Raw genomic sequence first — 27,605 nt, forward strand, 5'->3', positions numbered from 1 at the left:
GGTGCATTCTTATTGTATGAACGCACAGATAGGATTTAAGTTATATACTCCAACCATTTAGCGAGTGTGATAAATAAAGCAGGATTTATTCTGTGTCAGAAAAATATTCACATTTGAGTTATATTAATTTTCAAAACAGATCAAGGGTGTACTTCTGATGGAAAACAACCAAAGCTTCACAGTAAATATATCATTTTCATAAAAAATCAAAACTTGAACCAAGAACATACGCAAATAAACGATCAAAATTTATATCTGGTAGCTGATTCTTCCATCTCTGCGCCTTTGGAAAAAGACAGAAAAAGTTGCAGGCCAAGATAGCTGCTACCAATTCCTGAAGCCATAATCCAACAAACAAAAATATTATTTACCACAAACACCATCAAACTGATCATTTAATAAACAAAATTTTCGTAATTAAGATGTACAATATAAAAAAAAATAATAAGGCTAAAACTTAAGACAAGGATACATGTTAACCTAAAGTGTCTCAAAAATTATATGGAATATTTAATGTTGTAGACAAATACCTTTATATTGACCTAATTTATAGATCTATTTAGTTTGACCGTTTAATGTTATTAACATTGTTAGCATTTTGATTTGCAATTTCTTCAAATTAAAGGGGAAGCTCCTTTGTAACAAAATATAACACTGAAACTTCAAAGAAACTTAGGTTCTTAGTGTCAATGCTAACAAATATCTATCAAATGTAACAAAATATAACACTGGAACTTTACACAAGCTTAGGTTCTTAGTATCAATGCTAAAAAATTATCTATCTTTTTGTCCTTGGGTAAGGGCACAAGCCTATTCAGTACTACTACACAATATGAGATTTAATATTTTTTCACCAGAAAAGCAAATGCCTACAACAGCTAATAGACACTCACACTCTCTAAGCTAAAAGCAGAGACTAAAAACTGTGAGAAAACACAAAAATCAAATTGGATTAATGTACACACAAGATACTATGAGTTGAGTATAGAGATTTGCATACAAAGCTACAAAACTCAAATCAATAAGTACAGCAACACAAATGTTGCAACTATTAAACACAATTAATACAATCAGTGCCAACATACTGATCCGGTGCAGATCTACACCACCACTACAAAATTGACTATTTCCACCATGGCTTCCCAAATACACTGGATAATATACAGAAACTGTGTGACAAAATAATGGTTGATGTCATGGTTAATGGTCTGTCAAACATTAAGAAATTCAATAAATAGGTTGGCCCACTTAACAAAGTCAAAGTTAGGGAATGTCCGTGAGGTTTCGTCAAACCTTGTTACCATGTAGTCAAACATCAAACAAGATTCTTTTTGTCCACCTAAGTTGCATAAATAGTTTTGTTTTCCTTTCTTGTTCTTCTCTCTACCATCCTTGTCTCTTGGATCACCCCTAGACATCCTTTTCTTCTTTGAGTGTTCTATTAATTTAAATTATTTTTTCTGCCTTGAAACAATTGCATGCCTCCAACGAACAATTTTTGCTACATTTATCAGTTTGAAAATTGTTACTGAATTCCGATCTGTAATGAAAAATAATCAGTGTTACCCGGAGACGTGTTTCTGGCATTAAGGCACCCGTTTCGGTAACGAAAACCATTTCGGGGACTTGGGGATGGCCAGAAACGTTTCCAAGCCGTCCCCGATCGCCAAAAAAATTCAGAAACCATCCCGGAAACTCCGAAACGGTCAACTATTTTTCCGGGGACCACTGACCGCCCCCAAGACAGCAGGGGACGCCCAAGCCATTCCGAGGACAGGTAGCCGTTCCCAGTGCAAAAGCAATTAAAAAACAATTTTTTTTTTTTTTTAAAAATCAGTTTTGAAAGCAATTAATTTTTTTTTAGAAAATCTGGATCCCTGATCGCAGCGAGTAAAGTTTTTCTGATTTTTAAAAATTAATCGCTTGTAAATTATTATAAAATTTATTATTTATTAATAATTTATTAATTATTAATAAATAATAAATATTATAATAATTTACAAGCGATTAATTTTTTATTTTTTGCAAAGTTTCATTTTGTTTAATATTTTAGATAATATCGATATCATAGAGAAATTAGTATATGATATCAATATAGATTATATCGATATCATATATGATATCAATAAAATTTATCGATATCATATTGCTTCCCAAAGTTCAAACGAAAAAAAGTTGGGCGTCGGACAAGAGTTCATGGCAGGCAGCGCTCAGGAAAAATTGGAAAATAAAAAAAATACTGGTGAAAACTGAAAACGTAAAGTCAGAGACTCAGAAGTGAAAGGGTTTTTTGATTTTCGTCTGAGAAGGAAAAAATATTATGAAATTAGAATTAGAATCAAGACTCTAATTTATAAATGTTATTATGTTTCTATGATTAAATTTCAGATATATATATATATATATATATAGTCGTCCCCTACCGTCCCCTGTTCCAGGAAAAAAAAAGTCCCGGAAACTCGGGCTAACAGAGAAAATAATTTGATTGTTGATGCTATTATCATGTACTTGCTATTTTTATTTTCTAATTTATCGGATTTCTATTTCAATCAGAGTGCTCTCCATCTCTTTTAATGCCAAACAACGAACTTCTGATGTGCAAAGTATTTTCCAATTTGATATTTTGCTTAAATTTTGAATATAGTGCATTTTGGGGGGTTTGAAGTTTTGAACAGATTTTGACCAAGTTGCAAATCAAACTGTGAGTCTCTGCTATATCTAATAAGTGACTTCAGGTTTATCTAGGCATTAACAGCAGCTAGCATATAAAAGAAGGGATCCAATCATAAGGTGTATAAATTTTGTCATTAGTGACTCTTAAGTCTCAACAATCCAAACAAATCTGGAGGGCAATCAGACAACTACCAAACAGTAACTTCAATCCAGTGATCAAAGAATCAGGAATTCAGGCTCAATAACACCACTTTTGCATAAATGGAAACCCATACATTACCATCTTTACCTAAAATTACATATATACTGGGACAGTTATACGCATAACACACAATTCTAAACATTCCTCCTATTTTCTTAAAAATCCATCTCCTATGGAATCGTTTAACACTATTGATCTTTTTTCAACCAATATACCAGTGTCAAAACTATAATAAAAAATATCCCTCAAATGTATTCCTGTGTCATTTAAAATGCCCTCAGGATGGCCCCACACGAATTAAAAGCCTGAAGAAACAAAAATTTAAATAAGAATCAACAGAAAATGAATAAAACAAATTGAGCCCACCTGACTGAGCAACACAATCCCTGCCTGCTGGGGCTGCAAAATGTGAAGACTTGTATCCAAGTTAATTACACTATTCTCTTCTTCTGAACTATCACAGCTCCCTTCATTACTAAAACTCAAATTATTATTAGCTTCCTTGTAATGATTTTCCAGAATAACTGGGAACTGCAACAATAACCTTGCCACCCAAGGCAGAGTTTGCTCGAACCATCTTCGGGAATCGCCCCGGGATATCAACTGCAAAAACCATGATCATTCCAATTAAATCCTAAAATTATTTATAATGGCCAAGATAATTAATTTTAAAACTGGACACCCATAGAACCAGTCTTCTGAACAACTAGATGCATGGGTAATATAGACAAATTTGACCTAAGTAAATGTTATACTCAATCCAATTTATTCAATAAGCTTGGAGAATTTATTTTAACTCAACATCCATTTGACCTAAGTAATGATAAAATCATCCCCAAATGTTCATCAGACATGGAAAAAAAAATTTAAAACTGGGCACTGATAAAAACAATCTTCTAAGCAAGTAAATAAATAGTATTTCTAGTCAATTTAAAAGTTGTCCAAAAATATTCACTAAAATTGAAAATTTTCTTCTAATACTGAACAAACTTGGAAACTATGGTCTAAACAAACAAATACTCGGGTGCTAACAACCCGATTGACCTTAAAAAATGATAAATAATAAATTTACTCTTTGAGCTTGGAATGTTGATTTTCGAACTGGAAACCCAAAGAATCAACCTTCTAACCAAATGAATACACAGGAACCACAGGCTAGTTTGACCATAAAACTGTTAAATCAACCTCTCAACTTATTTACTCAGACAGTGCTAGCACCCAATTTGACATTATTAATGTCACCAAGAATAGAAAAGTTGTCAATTGCAGATACGAATTATTATATCATATCAAAATATTCACCAAGCTTGGAAAATTTTATCAGCTTTGGCTAATAATTCTTCAAACATCTCAAAATACACAACATAGAGAATTGAATCCACCGAACAAGGATCACTAAGCCATGTCAAATATTCACAAAGAAAATCATCATGTCAAAATACTCATTAAGCTTCAAAATTATTCCCTACATAACGATTGTTAATACACTTAAAATGTTCACTAAGCTTGGAATGTATATACATACATATGTATATATGTATATATACATATGTATATATGTATACATATATATACATATATATGTATATATACATACATATATCTACATATATACATATACATATATATATACATACATATGTATACATACATATGTATATATATGTATGTATACATATATATGTATATATATACATATGTATATACATACATACATACATACAAATATATAAAAAACAATGAAGACATAGTTACGAAGTACAACATATTCAATTTGTTGTGGAGATTAAAAAAAAATTCATAAAATTCTGCTAAAATAAAATCATGAAATTTTCATAGGAATTGAAAGGTCCATACCCGATTAGGCAAAGTTGGCTGGTCCAAAATGTCTGGATTGAGCCAGATTTGGTAAATCTATGATTTAAGGGCCTCAGTTCACCTTTTTGGTTGATCTCATGTATGAGGTCTGCAATGATGTATATATCCTGATGTATGACTAGGTAATTGTGGTCGCAGATGTCATATATTTTAGGCACAATTAATTACTCGGTTAAATTAGTTTCAATATCCTATCATATAACTAATTGTGCTTAAATCATATTTTCTAGGCACATTTATTCAGTTACCCTGACGTATACCCTAAACCCTAAACCCTAAACCCTAAAACCCTAAACCCTAAACACAATTACTTAGTTGTTGCAGTATACGTATCTTGTTGTACAAATGAAAAGCATGTACACAATATCTCAACTGCTGTATAAGTGAGTAATTCTCCCTAATATCATCTATTTTAATCACAATTACTCCTTAAACCTAGATTGTACAATGCTACTAAGCACAACAATTCAACATTTATCACTGTTCCACAAAGATCTTGACCACTCTGCCAAAAGAAAAAAGGCAAGTTTGAAGATAAAGACATAAAGATAAGGACAAAGACGTCCCTCTACTACACCCTATCCACTAGATGCAAGTGAGAAAACCCCTACAAAAGCAACAGACATTTTGGGTACATCCCCCTCTGCAAACAATGTTGGGGGAATACCTAGTCATCCCTCAACTATTTTGGAGATGCCAGGGAGTCCCCACAACACCCAATGCAAAAAACACATTTAAAAAAATGGTTTTAAAAAACAAAGAACCAGCCCTAACCCTAAGCCTAAACCATAAATCGAGGCCTACCAGCACCTCAAGCCAACAAAAAAACTATAAATAACCTAGTCTCGTCTCAATGGAAATTACCTTCAAATTTTGAACACTTCGTCATTGGGCAAGTCAAATTTTTTTTATCAAATCTTAGAGTTTAAAATATTGCTCTTTTGTTTTAACTTTTAATGTTACAAATTTAACATTTATATATAACAGCAGTTACAGAATTAAATAATTAAACATTATTAGTATTAAGCTTATCATTGATTCGTTAAAGAAATAAATATTTAAAATAAATAAATTTAAAACCGTAAAACAATTATTTTTTTACATATGAATGTGGCTAAGGGACCACTCTTGAAATTAGATATTGTCCCCTAGGCAGGCTTCGCATATCCACTGTTTAGATCGCCTAAAATAGTTAAAAGGCTATAGTAAATTGATTAAACTCCAGACTAATATCATGTTGAACCACCAAAAAGACTTAAAACATTAATTCTTGTTTTACTCTTTATCCTCTAGTGCCACAGTCTCCACAACCCTCAATTCATTCACAAACTCATCCTTCAAAAATCCCAACCCGACTCCACCTAAGCCCATCCATAGTCTTTATCCATCATGGTGCCAAAGATGAGAAATGGGACCAAAGGACTATTATATTGTTGGTATATCCTTGGCCAGCAACTGCCTCTGGTGCGAAACCACTACCCTCCACAACTATGTCCAAGAAGTGATCCATATTTCCCCTCCATTTTTCCTGAATACTCCACTCCATGATCTTCCACACCATCTCCTTCTCTTCAAACTCCAAAACCCACACCATAAACACAGAGGCGATGTCTACATTCATCTAGAATTCATCCTCCAACTCCATGGGGGACCAGCATAGGAAAATGTTTTACAACCTCTCATCTGAGAATTTGCCTCAGAAGGCAATTTGTCTCACTTTCATGCTTATAGCAAATGTAGCTTCCATCTTTTGGCAAATAACACTATCCATAAAGTTTAGTCTGACATGCGTGAGCTGCCATCACCATCCTCAATCTATAATCGAGCCACTAGCTTCCTCTTCAAAGTCGTCCCACTTACATACAAATCTTCTCATTTAAGTTGAAGGTATATTGTCTGATCAACCACTAAGATTACGTCTAACTCGTGCCATATCTCCTATAAAATAATGCCTCCTACACTACCACCTTGTCCAAAGCCCAATTTGCAACTTTGTCGACCAAACTATTTCCTTCTCTAAAAATGTCTGAGATTTTAAATTTCTCACATTCTTCTTAAAGTTGCCAAATTGGAGATATAAATTTATTTAATTTCCAGTTTGGGATTTTTCTCTACATAATAGCATTAACAACTATTTGTGAATCTCCCTCCAAGTGAATACGACTAGTCACCATCTTTCAACAAGTTCCAAGCGCTAATCAAGCTGCCTAAAATTCCACTATCCCTTCATTTAGTTTCTTTGATTCAATAGCCAAGATATTTCCCTACCAGTCTCTAATAATGCATCCTGCACCTAATGGTCTCAAGTTTTTGGACCCAAGTTTCTGTATGCGGCACCATCAAAATTAGCTTTGACCCACCGAGCTCTAGTAGGGTCCAAATCATCTCACACCTCGGAATCACACTTGGATTAACTTGAGGGACCCCATTAACGGGGAGAAACCACAAACAACTGTTATAAAACCCCTTAAAATAGCAATTATAAAAGAACTAGGGTGTATAACTTATTGAATGTTGTTTTAGGGTTTATAACTTATTAAATGTTGTTTCTACATTTTATAACTGTTTTAGAGTTTTATAATAGTTAATTTGGGGCTTTAGATTTTTTTATATAAATGTTTATTTCTATGATGAATGAGTTTTATTATTTAATTTTATAATTGTTGATTTCAGAGTTTTAGAACCCTGGTTGAAAATGTCCAACTTGGAAAAATTTAAAAAAACACACAAATTTGTAAAATAATCTTAAAAACATGCATAAAACTAAATTTAAAAGCATCATAACTAGTTTTCCCTTTATTTATAGATCAAAAACTAAGTTTGATTCAAATTACAATGTCACACATTTATAAATTACATATCCATAGTAATGTTTTATAGATTTCATTTGTGCAAAACATGGGCCCAAAACAATTTATATTTTTTATTCTTTACTTTTCAAAACCAAAGCAGGGATCTAAGGTGGCAGCCCCCAATGAGGTTGAGAAACAATGCCCCTCATGCAAGTTTTGGTGGCAAAGCCACCAACAAGATTGAAAGCAGTACCCCTCACACGGGTTTGGGGGAAGAAAACCCAACAAGATTGATGACAATGCCCCTCGCATAGGTTTGGGGGCAATGCCACTAGTAGGATCAAGGGGCAGTGCCCTTTAGAGGGGTTAGAGGGCATAGCCCTAGTAGGATTGAGGGGAAATGCTCTATGTGGGGGCTAAAAGCAAAGCTTTAATGGCACATGATTGAATGCTCAAAAAAAACAGCTGAAATGCTAGAAAAATATGATGAAAACGAGCATTTTTCAAAAATAAAATGTTTAGATTTGTCACCGGTGAAGTTTTAGACTTAGACTCACAAGTCTGGGCCAAGTTTCTTTGTAATCACGCCAGCATGTTTTTCAGCGAGTTTCAGGCAATTACTTGCCAATAAGATGGTGGCAAGATTTTCTATGAGTTACTCGTCGAACCTATTTGACTCATGAATACACATGAGTGAAGCTATTTTATGACAAATTTTTCAACTAAGTTAGAACTGCTGTTTTATGGTTTTAATTGTTGTTTTTAAGATTTCAAATTTATGTTTTTTTAATGTTTATTTGCACATGGATTAACTAAATGATAGCTGATTTTTAATTTCAAATTTTGTATCCTCTACTTCTGTGCTTCGTGCAATCTGAAAAAGGAGAAATAAAATTAAAATACAAATTAGAAATCTCAAATTAGGATCGAATCTTTTGTTTATCCTTTGCTCCTATGTTTTGTGCAATCCAATATAAGAACAAAAGTGAAATCCTTATTTTATGAACTGATTGATTATATCATTGTTGCCGGGAATAATCATTATGTTATGTTGTTATATTATGTTTATGTTGTCGTCGGTAATAATGAGTTACGGCGGTCAGTTAGTTAGGCGACGGGTAGGTAGTTGGAGTCGCGACGGTTGTGTCGCACCCCTTCGGGTATTATATATTGTGTACCTTTTCTTCAAAGTATGATCATGATAGTCGTGTCAGAAATAATGTTATAAGCACTTGATGTACATGGACTGTTGAATTAATATAGAGACTGGTTATTTAATGTATTTCCATTATGTTCTGTGCATTTACTTTCTGCATTTAACCGTTTACCCGAGAGGGCAAACAATCATTAATTATTTTTTAATTATTTTTTATTTTACAATTCAGCTATAATCAACTATCTTACAAGATAACTCAAAGTTGAAAGAACAAGGATTGTAAATTTTGTATATCTCTTCTGCATTTTGTGATACCTAAAATAAGAAAAACAAAACATGATTCATCATGTCTTGAGCCTTTGTCATTATGTTCATGCACTAAACTTAAACTATTAATTTCAGTTCTTGCACTATCACTAGGTGGCAATGAAGAGCTTAGGAATCCAAACATTGAGATCAAAAGTGAGAATACAGATGTGGGGATAAAGGGCATTCAAGGAAGCAAGTTCAAGTGCTTCCCATTTCAATTAGCCTTCCAAGTTACTGGAAGATTTTGACAAAGATACCTTCAATAAAATGACCCCTTTAAAACAGTTTGTTTCCAAGACCCAATCAAACAAATCTAACAATTTTAGAAAGGCAAAGCTATGGTAGTGCCATTTTTGTGTCCCAGAATCCCAAGGCAGCATTACTAGACTTAATATCAATCAACTTTACATTTTGAACAAAGGCATTGGACCATGTTGCTAGTAATGATAAGCATGACATGCCATTATGCATTGGGAGCCGCTAACACTTGTTGACAACCACATGTTTCTATTTTTTAGTCCACTGCATCAGAGCCTAAGGGGAAACATAGGGTGATCGGTTCTCCCAACTCAGTGGTAGATATTTTTAATGTACAGATAAGAAATAAGGCAAATGATGCCATTGGCAAATTTTTCTTTGCCATCGGAAAAATTTTGTTTTTCCATTGGCTATTTTTTCTTTGCCAAAGGCAGTCCATTTCATGATAACTGTTCTCCTTATTATAAGGAGACTATGGCTAAAATATTAAGATTGAGGCCTTAATATGTGTCACCAAGGGAGACAAAACTGAGGACCACTATCTTAGATAAGAATCGTTCTAAAGTAAACATTCTTGTGGAGAAAATGAAAGCCAAATGGGTCACAAGTGGATGCAGCATTATCAAAGATGGGTAGAGGGGCATTCAGCATCACACACTCATCAATATTATGATGACATGTTCAAAAAACCCTAACTTCCTCAAGGTTGTTAATTGTTCAGGCCTCAAGGCACAGAAGGATGCAAAATTTCGATTACGAATCCTCAAAAGATTATTGAAGAGGTTGGCCATGAGAATGTGGTGCAAGTCATGACAGACATCACCTAGATGTACAAAGTGGTGGGGAAGTTGGTTGAAGTGGCCTACAAACATATATATTGGACTACTTGGCTACATGCCATGAACAATGCACTCAAAGACATGAGAAAAACTGTGATGTCCCCATCTTAGTTTAAAGATAACCTTTAATAAGTATATGTTCAGGGGTGGCAGTCCTGAATCTCTAAGTAGTTATAGTTTAGGAATAAGGATTGGGAAAAGTTAAGTATTATAAATAAGACAATGTCCTTGTCACTAGTTTTCTTATCCATCAAAACAAAATAAAGGCAAGAAGAATAACAACATCAAATATTCCAATGCACTATTAAGGTAAAGACAAGTAAGGAATGGATAGTTTAGCCACCCATCAAGGCATAAAGACTTGCAAGCATCCAAGGTGTGAGAAGTTGATCTTCCATCGAAGGGCTTCATGAGCATTGATATAATAGTGAGCATCCAGATCATATTACAATCTTATTTGCCATCACAGAAGAGGCTGATAGTCAAGTGAAGGAGAAACGATTATCTTTATATGATATACAGATTTATAATCGATTAAGTGGAAGAAAGTAATCTTGTCGAGCATTGACATATGAGACAATTGTTATCATTTATTCCCAGCAGATTAAATAATGCATGAAGGCACGATTTAAAGGAGAGACTATTGATCAGTTCGAACCATTTGTCAAGTCAACTCAAGCACCTCGATACAGGATAGTAATTATAATGATAAACAAACAATAATCTGCCATCCATTAATTTTTAATAACCGATGGATTAACATATGAAGAGACACGATGATAACCAATTATCATCAGTTGGGAGATTAATAATAATGAAAGAGTGCTATGATTTATAATGTTAAGAATACAATTATAAGGAGAATCCGATTAGCCATACAAGTTAGTCAATAACTAAATGGTGCGATTGTCACCAAGAGATATGAGACATGTCTCATCATCCCATATGCAAGGTATAAGAAGGCAAACATTAACACTCAATCAATCTTCGATTTTGGAACCTTTTATCTCTTTTATCCAAACTTGTTTGTATCTGCTCTTTGAGCATCTGCCTTATTTGGCTATTATCGGTTGCATACTTAAAGAGAGATCTAATACAGCATCATTGTTGCAAGGAAGAACCAAACACATCAGAAACAACATCCCCCTTGTTGCAAGATTATCATTCCTTATCTGAAATAGCAGCTATATTGCTATAAGCGATATTAATATGTCAGACATTGCATGAATTGAAGGATTATACCTGAGACAGCAATCCAATTGCTATAAGCAATTATAGACAAGTTCAGAGTATATTTCCCATTGTTACATCTGAGGAAATTATCAAGATCATCTTGCATATTCAGGTTGCCCTATCAGATACAGCAGAGATCATTTGTACTAAGTGCACATACATCTATAAGATCAATTCACTTAAGCGTATATCTAATTGTCTAAATCAGAGGTTGCAGTGCTATTGATATTAGACATTATTCTTGAAATTATATATTAATATTCTTGATATCGTAATTCTTAAAAAGCATAAAGAATTCAAGTTAACTGTCCCAAAATACGAAGATATCGTAAAAGGGGACATTACAAAAACAGAAAAGACCAACCACATAACACTTAGTGTGAGAAATGTTCAAGATGAAATCACCACACATTGCATCCTCTATTCTGGACCTTACACAATATTTATCAAACTTTTTGCCACTAGATATGCCTCATACTTATTCTCTTGAAGAGGATGATTCAACTGCAAGAGCCATTGCAACAACTGGTCATTACATAATTGTGAAACCGCTAGGTTAGGTAAAAGTTAGAGCAAGGGAAGAGGGTGAAGGAAGTGGTGAGGAGCAACAATTTTTGGTTTTATGCCAAATATATTGTCTCCATCACATATCCAATTTTTACAGTGACCCAAACTCTAATGCTCCAAACTTTGGAGAGATCTATGAATGCATTAATAGCATACTTGGCCAAATAAAGACCATTGCACAAATCAAAAACCTGGCATTGCAATTCTATAATGAACAAATCCCTATCATAGAAGTAAGAGAAGCTCAACACTCTGTTACTCGTGTTTGCTTGAACATTAAACCCAAAATAATATAATGCTAAGGCAAAGAGAGCCTGCATGAAGGCCATTCTAAAGATGTACAATGCTAAAGATGCATGCCATTAGTCGTGCGTGAACAAAATTTGCCACAATAGAGGGATATCCAAAAGAGACAAAGTTGGATAAATGACATGGCACGAGTAGACCCAATGCTATGGTGAACTATGATTGAACCTCATTCACCAACAACCACACTAGCCATTTGCCTCTTGTCTCACATTTATGGTTCTTTTGCCACTAAGAGGAGTTGGTTTGCATAAAACTTCATTCACTATCTCAAGAAGAACAAGCTTACCTTTACGAGAGTGAAGAAGCTTGTAATTGTACTTTTGCTTTGCATCTTGGTAGAACCCTATTAAATTTTCTTGGCTATCTATCTAATAAAATGTAATGTCCCCTCCCTAGGTGACAGGCAGTTGAGCAAGGATTGGCCTATAATCAAGTTCACATAGGACAGCAGAGTGGAGAGGGAACCCATATTGAGGCTTGTGGAATTGCACAAGGGCTTTATAAGCCATTTTCAATGTTCAAAGGTAGTTCCTATTTTTACGGAATGACTAAGAGTTGGTCCTAAGGTGTGTACAAACCATTCCGGATGATTTGTGACCATCTCCTATTTTTTAGGACGGGGTCTTATTTTTAAGGGAGGTCTGCTAGTTGACTAGTTGACCACCTGGAGGACTTTGGAGTAGAGCAGGAGCCCCTATGAGCATTTTTAGTTGATTGGAGACAGTCTCCTACCTTTTAGGATAATCCCTATTTTCCAGGACACTGCCAATTCACCTACTATATTTGGATATCATCCCTAGACTAGTGTTAACACTTAGATTTCAGTTTGGAGTCCAGATGACGATTTTTGGAATAAAATGGAACATTTAAACGATGACTTTAATCTTAATGTCTTAAATAAATTGATGAAATAAATAAATAATAAAGTTACTTTATATTATTTTAATAAAGTAACTAGCATGGGGCCACCCTTGAGTCATGACGCCTAGGAGACATGAGTTAAGTTGTTTTTAAAAACAACTTAACTTTTTTAATAAAAGGAGCCTATGGGGGTCCTACACCTTGAGAGAGACATAAGGGAATGAAATAAACTTAATAAAAATAACGCAAGGCAACCCTAAAATCGAATTAGGGTTTGAGAGAGCATAAAGCAACTTTGGAGGCTCATTTTGTTCATTCATTCAATTCATTTTTACATCACCATTTTGGGAATTTGGAGCTGGAGCAGGTTTCAGCAGCGAATCAAGTTCTTTGAGGAGGAAAACCCTTGAAGAAATTGTGAATTGGACGGAAACCTAGTTCACTATTGGGGAAGATCTACACAGGGTCTTCATTTAGGCATCATTGGACTCCATTACAGGCTGATTTGCACTCAGATTTGGTTACAGCAATGAGATATCAGAACATAATTGCAGATCAGGGATTTTTATCAGCATACATCAGCTGTCCAGTGGAACCACCAGCTGTCTGTACCATTTAGGTGTCATTTCCAATCAAACCCTAGCTGGAAATTAGGTCTGCAGGCCTCTGAGGAGCAAAACGGACATCATATTAGACCCTTATTGTATCTGCTTTTGGCTTCAGCAATAAAATATTCAATAATTTGGGTGTAGGCCTCCAGGTATGCAAAACTTGTGTATTTGGTGATTCAAATTCATTAATTCTGAAAATTACATTGCTGATCTAATAAATCAGAATTCTGGAAATTTATCAATCCCTTATTTCTTATTATTTGAGTTGGGAATTATTATTATTTGCATATGAATCATGATCCAACCTTGCACAATCATTTGGCATTAAACACAAAACCCCAAATTTGCAAGAAACCTTCAAACCTCCTTCAATTGGCACTCAATCAATTTACCCTATTCGCTGGTCAAAGACAATTTTGAAAACAAAAATCAGAAATTTACTACAGCAAATTAGGATGGTAATGTAATGTCCCCTCTCTAAGTGCTAGTTCACCTGCTATATTTGGATATCATCCCTAGACTAGTGTCAGCACTTAGATTTCAGCTTGGAGTCCAGATGATGATTTTTGGAATAAAATGGAACATTTAAATCGTAACTTTAATGTCTTAAATAAATTGATGAAATAAATATATAATAAAGTTATTTTATATTATTTTAATAAAGTAACTAGCGTGGGGCCCCCCTTGAGTCATTGCACCTAGGAGACATGAGTTAAGTTGGTTTTAAAAACAACTTAATTTTATTAATAAAAGGAGCCTAAGGGGATTGTACCCCTTGAGGGAGACATAGGGGAATGAAATCAACTTAATAAAAAAAAAGCAAGGCAACCCTAAAATCAAATTAGGGTTTGAGAGAGCATAAAGCAACTTTGGAGGCTAATTTTATTCATTCATTCAATTCATTTTTACATCAGCATTTGAGAATTTGGAGCTGGAGCAGGTTTCAGCAGTGAATCAGGTTCTTTGAGGACAAAAACCCTTGAAGAAATTGTGAATTGGACGGAAACCCAGTTCATTGTTGGGGAAGATTTACACAGGGGTCTTCATCTACAAGCTGATTTGAACTCAGATTTGGTTGCAGCAGTGAGATATCAGAATATAATTGCAGATCAAGGATTTTTATCAGCATACATCAGCTTTCCAATGCAACCTCCGGCTGGCCGTACAATTTGGGTGTAATTTCCAGTCAAACCCTAGATGGAAATTAGGTTTGCAGGCCTCTAAGGAGCAGATCGGAGTTCATATCAGACCCTTATTGTATCTACTTTTGGCTTCAGCAATAAAATATTCAATAATTTGGGCATAGACCTCCGGGTACACAAAACTTCTGTATTTGGTGATTCAAATTCATTAATTCTGAAAATTACATTGCTGATCTAATAAATCAGAATTCTGGAAATTTAAATCAGTCCCTTATTTCTTATTATTTGAGTTGGGAATTATTATTATTTGCATATGAATCATGATCCAACCTTGCACAATCACAACACCCAAACTTTGCAAGAAACCTTAAAATCTCCTTCAATCGGCACTCAATCAATTTACCCTATTTGCTGGTCAAAATACAATTTTGAAAACAAAAATCAGAAATTTACTACAGCAGATTAGGAAGGTATCTTTCATAAAACCCTAGCAAAATTTGACCAAGCCTCAAACCCTCGGCCTTGCCTCGTTTTCCCCTTGATCCTACATTCTATGTTATGTCCCCTTTTATAAAACGCGCTAGTTTACCCTGAATTATAATTCTTAACTATTAAGGGTGGGTTAGAGAGAGAATATCTTTGTCTCTTTAATAGAAAAAACCCAAAGTATTGCCTTATCTCCCTGATGATTGCAAGTTCAATCTGTTCTTTATGCTCCCCTTTTTCAAGATTATTTGATCCTCAAACACCAATACAATACTTAAGTATTGATCAGTAATTAATTACAAATACAATACTGATCATAAACAGCAATACGCTATTAGTCAGTAGTATGCAGATATAAATAGTATTCATTATGGTATGTATGGGGAACTCATACCACAACCACTCTATAGAATCGAACTGCTGTATATTTACTTTCTTATAAATGCCAAATCTCATCTCATCCAATGATGCCTTGAATGCATTGGTGTTGTCTTCTTATACTCCTCCATCAGGCTTGGAGGGTTACAACCTTCCTTCAAAGTGGTGACCGTTGGAATGGGATGTGTTCCTTTGCTACTAACCGTATGTCTCTCCATGATTTAATCGCTCTTTTTAATGTATCGTTGTTTATTCTAACTAATCCCTCACTCCGTCCTAGAGAAGATCACCACTAGAAGGGAAGAGGATCAGCTCTTCCATATAAATATTATTTACTATATGTCAAATCTTATCATATCTACCCTGCAATATCTTCGACTGTTGAGGATAGACAATTGTAGCATGTTCTACGATGAATGAAATTGTGAAGTCTTACTTCATAAGACAATTTCATGTTACGGTTAGGATCTGTTTACTGTTTTGGTCTAGTGTCATGGCAAGGACATGACAGTCTATATTAATGTTACTATTAAATACTGCATAAGAACATGATCAGGATTCATATGTTAAGCATACATATTAAGTACATCCCTATGCATACCACCAATAACAAGGATGTTACTGCCTGTAACTTAATAGCAGTTCTGATCTGATCTGATCGATGGTGATATACCTGGAGGCTTTTAATTCCTTTCCTTTATATCACTTAATGTGAAGGAGAGGTCACACCTCTTCATCATGTATGCCCTTTGGCAAGAGACACACCCTTTCACAATTAGCACCCATTAAAAGAGTGCAACTCTTCATTATTTCTACCCTTTGAGAGGGACACAACCTTTCACAATCAGATCTGCACTTTTATTTTTTCAAATTATCCCCCCTCAAATGAGGTACTCTTTTCCCTTTTATATCTCATGTTTGAGGTAGTCACAACTTTTCATTCCATGTCTTATGATAATTCATTAACTTAATTAAATTTTAGTTATATTTTATTTATTCTTTTATATCTTAATTTTATTTTTATTTTTATTCTTGTGAATTTTAATTTTACTATTATTATTATTTGCTAATAAATTCTATTTCAAAGTGGGGACATTACATTCTATTTTGGAATTGACTTGCTAACCCCAGTCGTCGAGCTTTAAGTTATAACCTTATGTCTAAGCGTCGTGTTTTACTGACTCTTCTTCCTCGTCATCAGTTGGCCTTGTTCATTTTAATTTTTCCAAAGTCCCGGCCATAGTTCTTTAGAAAAAAGATCAATAGTTGTGCACACCCCCAGGCTCCAAATCTATCAAATGTGTTAGTCGCAGTACCACACAATCATGCCAAGTATCTAGTGGGTCCCTGTCTCTTTGCCGGAAGGTGTATACCTTATGTTTGAATTAGTTTCACCCTAACTGTAGCCCACCTTGGCAATGCCAAAGTTGTCAAAGCCTATTCAGATGCATGCTATCGCGAAATGATGCCACATGGAGGTGGGCCCAGTAGTCTACAGAGCAAAGAAAGCCTTAGCATGGTCACAAGTGTCAAAGTGGTGGGTCCCGTTTTCAACTACAAGAGTGCGATATGGTGACACATGGAGCTAACTGCTGCACGTGGTGGAAAGTGCTATCTTAAATGGCGAAATTTGGTTGGTCCATGTCAATTCCATGTGTGTGAAGATTTTTCTAATTTGATCAAACAAATCTCAGACATCGATCTTGCTGCCCTTTGGTCAAATCGATGGTCCATATTCAAAGTTTGAAATGGCTAGTTCTAGGCACCATTGGTTGAGCATAAATGCATTGACGGCGAAGTGACTAGTTTAAGTCAATGTTTTGTCTGTTTGATTGAAATAAATACATTTTCATGATCGTTTTGATGAGTACTTTCAATTGCAATTGGATTTGCTTGACGAATTGAGCTCTCCGCAACAATTGTGCTCAAATTAGGGTTTCCTACAAATTGGTCTATAATTGTTATTCTGAGATCGTCTTCACTCAAATTTGCTACATTTGATACCCTTGAGCTTGTATTTGTTGTTATAGTCTAGTCTAGTAAGGAAATTGAATGAATTATTGTAAATTGTTGTGAGTTATAAAACCCTAACCTCTTTTGCAAACTCTAAGACTGTAAAATGGTTGGAATGTCTTCAACCACCAAAAGGGGACTTGGGGAGGATTTGTTCATGCAATGTCTCGAGTATTCTAGAAGACTTGCTCGTGTCTATGGTCCAGGGCGTCCAAATGATAAGCTAATTGACTCTCTTTAAGGATTTAGAGATGCGACAATGCCAATATCAAGGTGGTCTCTATTCGAACACTAGTATAGCCAAAGATTGGCACATTTCCTCTGCGAAATGCTCTAGTGTTGGACATGGGCGAATTGGTGATGCCCAATGTGTTTGTCGATGTTGACTTTGTTAGAGCAGTAGCAAGAAGATAAGAAGACGAAATAAGGAGGGTTTTGGCGAGAAATGGGAATCAAATGATTTGCTTTACAAAATCATTCATCTCAAATGTGTTTGGTTTAAATGGGGCAGCCAACAAAGTAATTGACTTTAATGCTTTCATAGAAACATATCAACTGCATAAGGGTGCATATAGGTTTGTTCACATCCCAAGACATAGAATCAAAGGCTCATATACAAAGCCAATCAAATTTTCATTTTTGGAGGATCTTTTTAGATTAAAGACATTTGAAGATTATCTCATCAAGACCTACTACTCCTTGTGCCAAAATGTTGGAGAAGATGTAGAATTGAAAGTTCCAATTCATTTAATGTACGGCATCAGATATCCAAGATTCTATGGTCAATACTAAGTTTGATTTTGCAAATTTTATAGCAGAGAAAATGCATAAGTAGTTGGTGGCCAAGTAGGCTAATAAAATTTCACTTCAAATGGTATTCTTTGATGTGCCATATGTTCTTGTATGCTAGTAGAAGTATGTGGGACAAGACTCTACAAATCAGAGGTGTAGATGAGAAGATGAAGAATATCCTCCTTGTGCAGTGTTGGACTTATATTTGGGATAGGGATTGTGACGATTCAGGTTTTGTGGTTTTTGAGGAATTCTTTGTTAGGAGATTGCTGGAATTTTTTAGAGAGAATGTGGAGAGGATTCCCAAGGAGATCAAGGACTTTTCAAGGCAAGCTAAGAGAACTCCACAACTTGGAATCAAACACAATTGGGATGATTAGCACCTGCATACTGTTGACGTGGCTAAAGTCGAATTACCAACTCCTTCCGATCAACAAAGAATAGAACGCTGAGTATCCTATCCTCTCTTGAATAAGGAAATCTCTAATGCTATTTTAGATGATCAAGGGGGACAACCTGAAGGTCCCAAATGTTAGGTCTTGATTGCGAGATAACTCAACGGTTTGATGTGTTTTGCTGGTAACACAAGGGGCTTATGTTTACAACAAGTTGGTCTGCATCTGACGATGCTACAATTCTCAAACCGGGGAAATAATTGCAAAAGGGAAGGGCTTAGGGATCCTAAGTACAATGATGATAACAGTCAGTGCAGCAGGTAGACGGATTTCCATAAACCAATTCTTGTTTTGCCAGAGACATCCTCACAACTTGACGGATTTCAGACTATGGACATTCTTCCAGGCACCGAATTCTGGCGCAGCCTGAAACGAATACCCACAGTTGAACTAAGCACAGTTTTGGGTTCAGACTAACCATACATGGTGACCTACAATCAGCAGGTCCCCAATGGTATGAACCAGAAATACATCAAATACCCCCCACATTTCACCATTAAAACCATTGAACTCAACCTAACCAGCTGAAGGGAAATCATGCAAATAGAAGAAACCAAAATAACAAACACCATTCTTCAATGTTCATATATTGATTTTAGTTGTCGTTATAACAATTTCTTACAGCAACTCTATTCTATTCCTAATCTACTAACTACAACTACTTCTAACTTACTGGCTACCTAATTCTAAAAGATCTAACTACTGAAATCTAAGCCTTTACAAAGAGAAACATCTGCCTTTTATAGATTTTACAATTTGAATGAAAGGCCAGGATTGACTACATCCAAAGGCTGCAAGCTGCCTTCTAGAAGCATGGCAGCTTTAGCCCATACCTAGTAACTTTCAATTGTCCTCCCAACCACCTCCTCAGCTACTGGCCACTATTTGACATCAATTTGGTCTGTCAGGTAGTTGGGAATAAATGCCCTGTGTACCCCTTGTTTTAAATGCATTAAATGGGGCCCACAGGTAGTTGTTCACAATAATGCAATTTAGCTTTACCAACTGATTTTCTGTAATCAATTCAAACTGTGTATTTTTTAGTATGCATATATTTGTAGCATTTTGTGTGTTCTTTTGTCTTCATTCTTGCTGGTGGACTTCAACTTGTTCAGTGGTGGCATGTATTTTTGTGCTTTGCCTTTAGCTTTGCAACGCATTTTCCATTGGCAGCGATCTGGGATTGTCGTTTTGATCTTGTGCTCCATCTTCGCTTCTCGGCTTCGATCGCAATCATGCCTCCAATCTACGTTTTAGGTTTCTCCTTGACTGCCTCCAATGCCATTGATCTACATAAGCGAGTTTAACTTGAATTAATCACCTCAAAAATTTAAGTAATTTTAACAAATATTAAATGTTTTCAAGGCGATGCTGGGCTTCAAAAATGAAAGATGTTTTCTTTTAAAACAATTTGAATCCCTTTTTCCTTATTTCACTTTGATTTAAAATCGCGCCACTTAAAGGGAAAACTTAGGCAATTTGAGGCAAAATGTGAAAAAGTTCCCTTTCAATTTAATTCTTCAATTTGCCTAATAAGGGAAAATTTCAGCCTTGAGAGGCAAAGTGCAAGCTTTCATTTTGCTTGACATTATGAAACGCCCCCCCTTCTTTTCTTTATCTTTTCATTCATTTGGGCGATTAAGGGATTAGGCGAAATGTCAAACACAGCATAAAGCAATTTTCACCTAAAACGCCCCCTTCAATTTTTTCACCCCTCCACCTTCGTTTGCAAAACTCGGCCTTTTGGGGAGGAATGCAAATCACGTGACTTGTTCTTTGTTTGCAAAACTCACAAATTTGGAAAAAAAACGCCCAACTTCTTTTTTTCATTAATATTTTCATGGCATTGGAACAATTTTAAGTGAATTGCAAGAGGGTGATTAGACATTTCAAATTTATTTTATATGACCCCCCTTTTCCTTTGTTATCTAGCGATTTAGTCATTAAGGGGAGAAACTCGGCATTTAGAGGAGAAATGCAAACATGAGCCTTTGTGTTTTAAAACACTTTCCTCTTTTCATATTTTATCGACTCCCCCCCTTATTTTGTTTTATACTTATTTTAATAGGGAAAAGTTTAGTGTTTGTAAAGACATTTTAAAACTCTCTCTACCTCACTCGACTTTTTGGCATTATTATCGAGCATTTTGAGGTGATGGAGGCCCTTTCATTTGAATGCCAAGGATATTTTGCCCTGGCTTATGTCGCTAAACATTTCACAGGGCTTAGTTTGGCATTTGAAGGCGTTTGGAAGATGAAAAAGAAATAAACAAATTCAAGGTAAAGTCGCGATTTCCATCTTCGGTAAAAACTTCGGCCTTTCAAGGCGAAATGACAGAAGGATTTGATTCAAAACACCACGATCCTTGGTTTTGTGCGCCCCAACTCAAATCACAACCTCACTCGGGATTCCTTTCGGCAGTTTCAGAACAAAAATGAGATGAAATACGCGGGCTGGAAAATGCTGAAGTTCAGCCTTCTTGTGTTTCGGGATCACTTACTGGTGCGAAATGACCAAGGCGCGGTTTTGTTCTATGACATTATTCTGGAGATTTCGGCAGTCTGAATCATATGCTTCTCCTTTGCTTCTACGACCTCACATTCGGTGTTGTATCAGCGAATTCAAGGCACCATATAAAAATCGCGATTTTGCATACAGAGGATGTGATGCATAAAAAAGGTTCGAACCTCATTTTGCGCTGGCATTTTGACCACGCCCAAATTTCAAGGCATTCCTCGGCAGCGGAGGGAGACATGGTTTGTCTGGAGTCCTCATTGCTTGAACACAAGTTCGGGATTTTGTTGGCGAATTCAAGGCATTTGGCAAGGACTCGGTATCACTGTGTTATCATTCGCCTTGTAGTTTGACTTACGACTTTGACCCTGGCCCGATATGAATTTGTTTCTTTGATCAATATATGCAAGCTTATTTAATTTTGAAGGCAAAACATCACCCTCTCTTCATTCTCTGGCTCCAGCAGGCAGAAGGGCAACAGCGGGGGTCCCCTATCATAGACGGGGTGTGTGTGCGAGCACAACACATACTTACACCACTTCATTCAGAATATATGGGTGCAGAATATATGGGTGCCTTGTCAAGCCCCATATCCTGCCAAGATATGTGCCTTAAAGGATTGCATATTTGGAGATAATTTGACAACTGAATGAATTAGACAAGACTCATCTAAGAAATCAAAAGAAAGGTTCTTTCATTCCCACTTCCTTAAAGTTTTTTAATTTCTTGGCTACTAACAAGGAAAGTCTAAATCACACCTATCCAATCCTAAAGACATATAAAATGTTTTGAGTGCCCTAGGATTACTTTTGATTCAAAAGGTTTCATGAATCAAGTCAAGGCTAGTGTCAAGAGGCCTCCATTCATTCATGAGGTCTTGTTTGATGAGGATGTGACTAGAAATTGCCTCACAATTAAGGAGGTAATGGACAAGAGAAGGATATGGCTTGGGATTATTAAGGGTGAAAATTAGAGAAAAAAAGTAGAACCCTAACTTCCCATGGTCTTTTGTTGATGAGGAGAACCCAATGGTGAAAATCTAGGAGATGTTAGCTAATGTTGATCAGTTGACGCCAACTGGAGAGAAAAGGCCTGTGATTCAGGGAGATCCTAGTGCTCCAATCAAACCATATGTCAAAGATCAAAGTAAGGAGCTTAGTAAGCCATCTTAAGATGTTGTTGCCCATGAAGAGCAACAAATTAAGAGATAAAAGATCACTGATCCGAAAGAAAAAGGAAAATAAGTTGTGATCATTAGAGTTGAAGATGTGGCAAAAGAGTCTACAGGACAAGAGGTTGAAGAATCTGAGTCTTCACCTTCTAGGATGATGGTGCTAGTTATGCCAGCAAGTAGAAGTGAGGAACACCTCAAAGTTGCTCCAAACAACACAGGTGACATAAGGGCTCTAGCTTGCATCAATTTTTTGTCAAATGATGGTCAAGACCCAAGAATTCAAAGATTTTGTGATGAGGTAAAAGAGAGATGAATTTTAGGGAAGGGTTGTAAAAGAGAGAAATAAAGTTGATCCTTCTAAATGGCAAGAAGTGGCAAAGCAAGTTTTGCCTCAAATCGATTTCAAAGTTGACAATATCACTCCTGAGCAAAGTAGGCAAATGGTGAAGGAAAGTGGAATGTTATTGCTTCCAAATTGGGACATAACAACGATCTCTGCCTTTGATACTGTCAAGAAATAGAATAAATAGGTGTATAGTACAGAGGAGCAAGCTAAGTAGGCCTTCTATGGTTTAGGGTTTAGCCCTAGTTTTGAGACATTGTCAATTTAGGCCTTAGCTCCAAACATTGACAAGCCCAATGTTGTTAATAGTGTTGAGCAGCTCAGAGGTGAGGTGATAATAAAAAGGGTGCCTAAGACTCCTACTCCACAAACAACATGCTTGGTAGTGAGCACTAGTCTTTTCAGTGAAGTCACAATAAAAAAGTTGTAGGGTGATCATGATGAGCTGCAGAAAAAGTAGATGTAGGCCTTGGTTAAGATTATGGAGTATGAACATAACGAATCGGCAGCATCTAGTACACCTGTGCCTATTGCTACAAGTCCTTCAAACTCAGAAGAAACATTCCAATTAGATAAAGAAGCTTTGCTCTCTAAGATAAAGGACTTGAAGGAACAAATTCAAGGAATAAAGGAAGACAAAATGCAGATTCTAGGCAAGATGGTGACAGATTTGGTTAACCATAGGCTATCCAAAATAAATGGCAAGGTAGATGAGACATACAAGACCTATGCAGACCTGAAGTATGCCTTAACCAAACATGAATTGGATGTTGATAACGTCAAAGAAATAAGAAATAGGTGGATGCCAAGGACCTCAACAATAAGGCAAATTGCCAAGGTGTCAAGGTTTGATCCTGACAAAGCTCCAGAGATAAAGGAGACTAATGGGATGATGGAAATTTTGGAGGAAGCAGTGGTCTATATGATGAAGCTTGATATGAACTTGAAAGAGAAGCTCGGGATAATTGATTCAATTGAGAAAAAGGTGATGTCTGGCATCAAAGATGAGAAAGGTCAAGCAAAAAATTTGGAGCAATGGAAAGCAGAATTCAGCAATACATGCCCTAATCTAATGTCCTTTGTGTGTAAATGATGAGTTGAATATGGGGTTGCTTAACACCACATTGGGTGAGATGTATGCCCTAGAGGTGATTTGTGAAAGTTTTAGGAGGGTAACAAGGGGAATTTTGAATGACAAATATGCTAGTCATAATGAGAAAATCAATAAGATTCAAGAATTCCAATGGCCATTAGAAAAGACATATGTGGCATGGGAAGAAAAGTATGGAGACTAGGCATATTTGCATTTCAATTGGTCATCAGATTTCAGCAGATAAAATCCAACTCAGCAGATGACAAGATTTTGACAATTATGGAGTGGTGCAACATTTTTAGCTCATGCAAGTAGTCCAAGCATCAAGATTGGAGCTCTTCAACAACAACATGTGTCCCTCGATATATTTTAAAAAGCAAAATTAAATATCTTAATGGGTACAAATTCCCAGATCTGTTTTGTAATAGAAAAGTCAAATATTGTAACAAAAAGTTGTTATTAGGTCTTAGGCCGACATCTTTTGCCTTTTCCATAAAAGGGAACTTGTAATATTGTAGGGATGACAACTATTAGTACAAAAACCACATCTACTTATAAGTTTTCTGATTTTTGGAGATATTCAATAAGAGAAGTATTGTTCAATGTTGTAGAACAAATTTTGCATGTAAGTGGAACACTTTGTATAACAATTTTCTATTCAGATTGCAATATTTATGAAAAATATTTATGTGTGTGTTCTCTGCAATTGTCTCCTTGAATGCATGCATTTTCCTTATAGGTAAAAAAATCCAAGGGTTTCTAAGCTTATCGATATACATTCGCTATATGGTATATCTTGTTTGTTGCTTCTATTGTAATAGATTAAACATGCTTTAAAAAAAAATGGGGAATACGTGTTGTAGTTGCAGATTAAACCCTTCATCGGACATATCATTGTAAAGCAATGATACCCATCTGTCCTCTGAGTAAAAAGTTGTGTCATCAAAAGAAGGCAGTCGAATGTGATTTTTTGACTCTATAGCCCTGGATAGGCACTAATCTGAGAATATTCCTTGTCCAAGACCTAAATTCACAAAGCCCTAAAATACAAAAAACAACATTTTATTTTCTTTTAATGTGTTCAAGTTGTTCCATGTTCTCAAAGTGTTGAAGTGAATAAGTTATTAAGGATCTAGCTAATCTGATATAAAATAATTCAGAAATTTAAAAAAATTGTGAGGACATATATGCTTTGTGTTAATGTTAAGCAATCAGATATTAATTTGAATAATCAAGTTATAACAGAACAGTAACAGCAATAAAAACACAAAACAAGACACACCAATACCCTGGGAAAACCTCCCTCTTGGAGGTGAAAAACCCAGCCACAAAGTACAATATGTATTATCTCAAATGTAGGCAATTACAAGGCAAGCGTGCTTATCTCAGACTGTTGTTCAACCAGCAAGATAGCAGATCTGAATTCCTCTTTATATGATAATGGAAATTGCAGCCCTTATCATCAGCATCAAATTCGCACAAGGCAAGTCTTCATTAGCTTTGCAAGATCTTGATAGTGTCACCTAACAGCTAGCCTTCACACAATGGATGAGGAGCAAGTTCGCACAAGAGAGAGAGAGAGAGAGAGATCGCCAAATATTGGAGAGCAAATTACATGTGTTGATGAAGATGATAATGAATTCATTTGTAGTTGGTTTTATATCCAACCTTTGGCGCTAATACATCAAGTCGGCTTGCTTGTTTATTTATTTAAATTGCATTGATATTTTACGAGTTACATTTTACTTGCCTCCACGTTACATGTTTGGGTCCAGCCCAAAGTTACCTCCACATTACATGTTTGGGTCCAGCCCATTTATTTGCCACCACGTTACATGATTGGGTCCAGCCCAATAGTTCGAATTACATGAGAGATAATACATTTGACTTTAACAATATTAAAGTGCCACAGTCAGGTATCCAAACTAGCTATTATTTTCAACAATCAGGGTATTGTTGTGTCTTGTTTTGTGGTTTTATTATTATTACTATTCTGTTATAACTTGATTATTCAAATTAATATCTGATTGCTTAAAATTAACATGGTATGAGAGTTTTAGGTTCATTCTAAAATATCAGATTATTAGTTGTCCTTCACTTTCAGTTTGCTGTTTTAGTTTTGACAAGTCTGAAAGTAGAGGACGGACTTGAAGGTGCCCTCAATTTTACATCATGGAAGGTTTGTGTCCTTCTTGCTCTTGAAGAATTAAAGCTGTTACAGTTTGTGGAAGACAAGGATCTCACTAAACCTTCAGATCCGAAAGAACTAAAGCAATTCAAGAAGAATGCTCTCAAGGCAAAGAAGTTCCTTATTGATTCCGTGAAGGATCATCTTGTTCCAATTATCTCCAAACTGAAGACAGCCCGAGAGATGTTTAAACATCTTGAAGGGATATATGAGATCAACAACATCAGCCGGACACTTACATTGAGGCAGCAACTTCTTCAAGTCAAAATGAGCAAAGGAGATTCAATCATGTCCTTCTTCATGAAAATTTCAGAATTGAAGGACCAACTCAGCGCCATTGGAAGCGAAGTTGTGAACAAGGATATTGTCATGATTGCTTTGAATGGTCTTCCTTACTCTTGGGATCCATTCATTCAAAGCATAAGTGGAAGAGTTGAATTTCCTTCCTTTGATCGTCTCCGATCAGATTGCATTCAAGAGTCCCGCCTTGCTGCTAGAGGAATGCATAAAGACAACCATGGAGGAGATCAACATGTGCTTGCATCTCAACATGTTAAAAGAAAGGGAGGCCATTGGGAGAAGAACAACTTCAAAAGAGATAGACTTCAGACCTCCTGCTTACGATTCAAGGAAGAAGCCAAGGGATCTTTCACATGTTCGTTGCTTCAGATGCAACAAGCTTGGACATTATGCTAAAGAATGTCAGAATCCGCCCATGCAAGGAGAGGCCAACCTGAATGAAATTGCAAACTCAGAGGATAATGAAGACTATCTCTTCATTTCTGCCTTGTCCAACAATGTGTCAGCCGACAACAAAACTTGGTTGATAGATAGTGGTGCATCTAGACACATCACGAGATATCGAGAGCATCTCTCAAACTTGATGCAGAAAGAGTCCAACCTTCATGTGGTAATTGGTGATGATGCTCAGTATTCGGTAAGAGGTTTTGGTAGCACTTCTTTAAACTTAGAATCTAGCATGTTCTTGCATCTTAGTGATATTTTATTTGTTCCTAGAATTAAGAGGAATTTAATTTCTATTTCTACCCTAGAAGATAAAGGTTATCAAATAGCATTTTTTGAGGGTAAAGTACTTGCATGGCCTAAGAAATCTAGTATTAAATCTGCTCATGTTATTGGAAATAGATATGATAGTTTGTACAAGGTTTCAGCTAACCCCATTCGAACACTCATTCATGAAGCTCCTGAATCTAGCGAGCTATGGCATAGAAAGCTCAACCATCTTCACTATCAGGCACTTCCTTCACTTGAAAAGATGGTTAAAGGTATGCCTAAACTTAATCAATTTCATGATGATGCTTGCAAAGGTTGTGCATTA

General features: G+C 35.8%; 1 protein-coding gene across 2 annotated transcripts in view; it reads right to left on the reverse strand.

The window, feature by feature from the left end:
- LOC131077205 (poly(ADP-ribose) glycohydrolase 1) overlaps positions 1–27,605 on the reverse strand; it is a 222,434-nt gene that overhangs the window by 189,832 nt on the left and 4,997 nt on the right. For both annotated transcript variants that reach the window (XM_059218304.1, XM_058014641.2), the window contains exons 2-3: positions 3,242–3,478; positions 231–334 (exon numbers count right to left, since the gene is read on the reverse strand). In XM_059218304.1, coding sequence (XP_059074287.1) covers positions 231–334; positions 3,242–3,478 — 341 coding nt within the window. The remainder of the gene's footprint in view (positions 1–230; positions 335–3,241; positions 3,479–27,605) is intronic.

This window comes from Cryptomeria japonica, chromosome 3, assembly GCF_030272615.1.
Source record: "Cryptomeria japonica chromosome 3, Sugi_1.0, whole genome shotgun sequence".
NCBI classification, from domain to species: domain Eukaryota; kingdom Viridiplantae; phylum Streptophyta; class Pinopsida; order Cupressales; family Cupressaceae; genus Cryptomeria; species Cryptomeria japonica.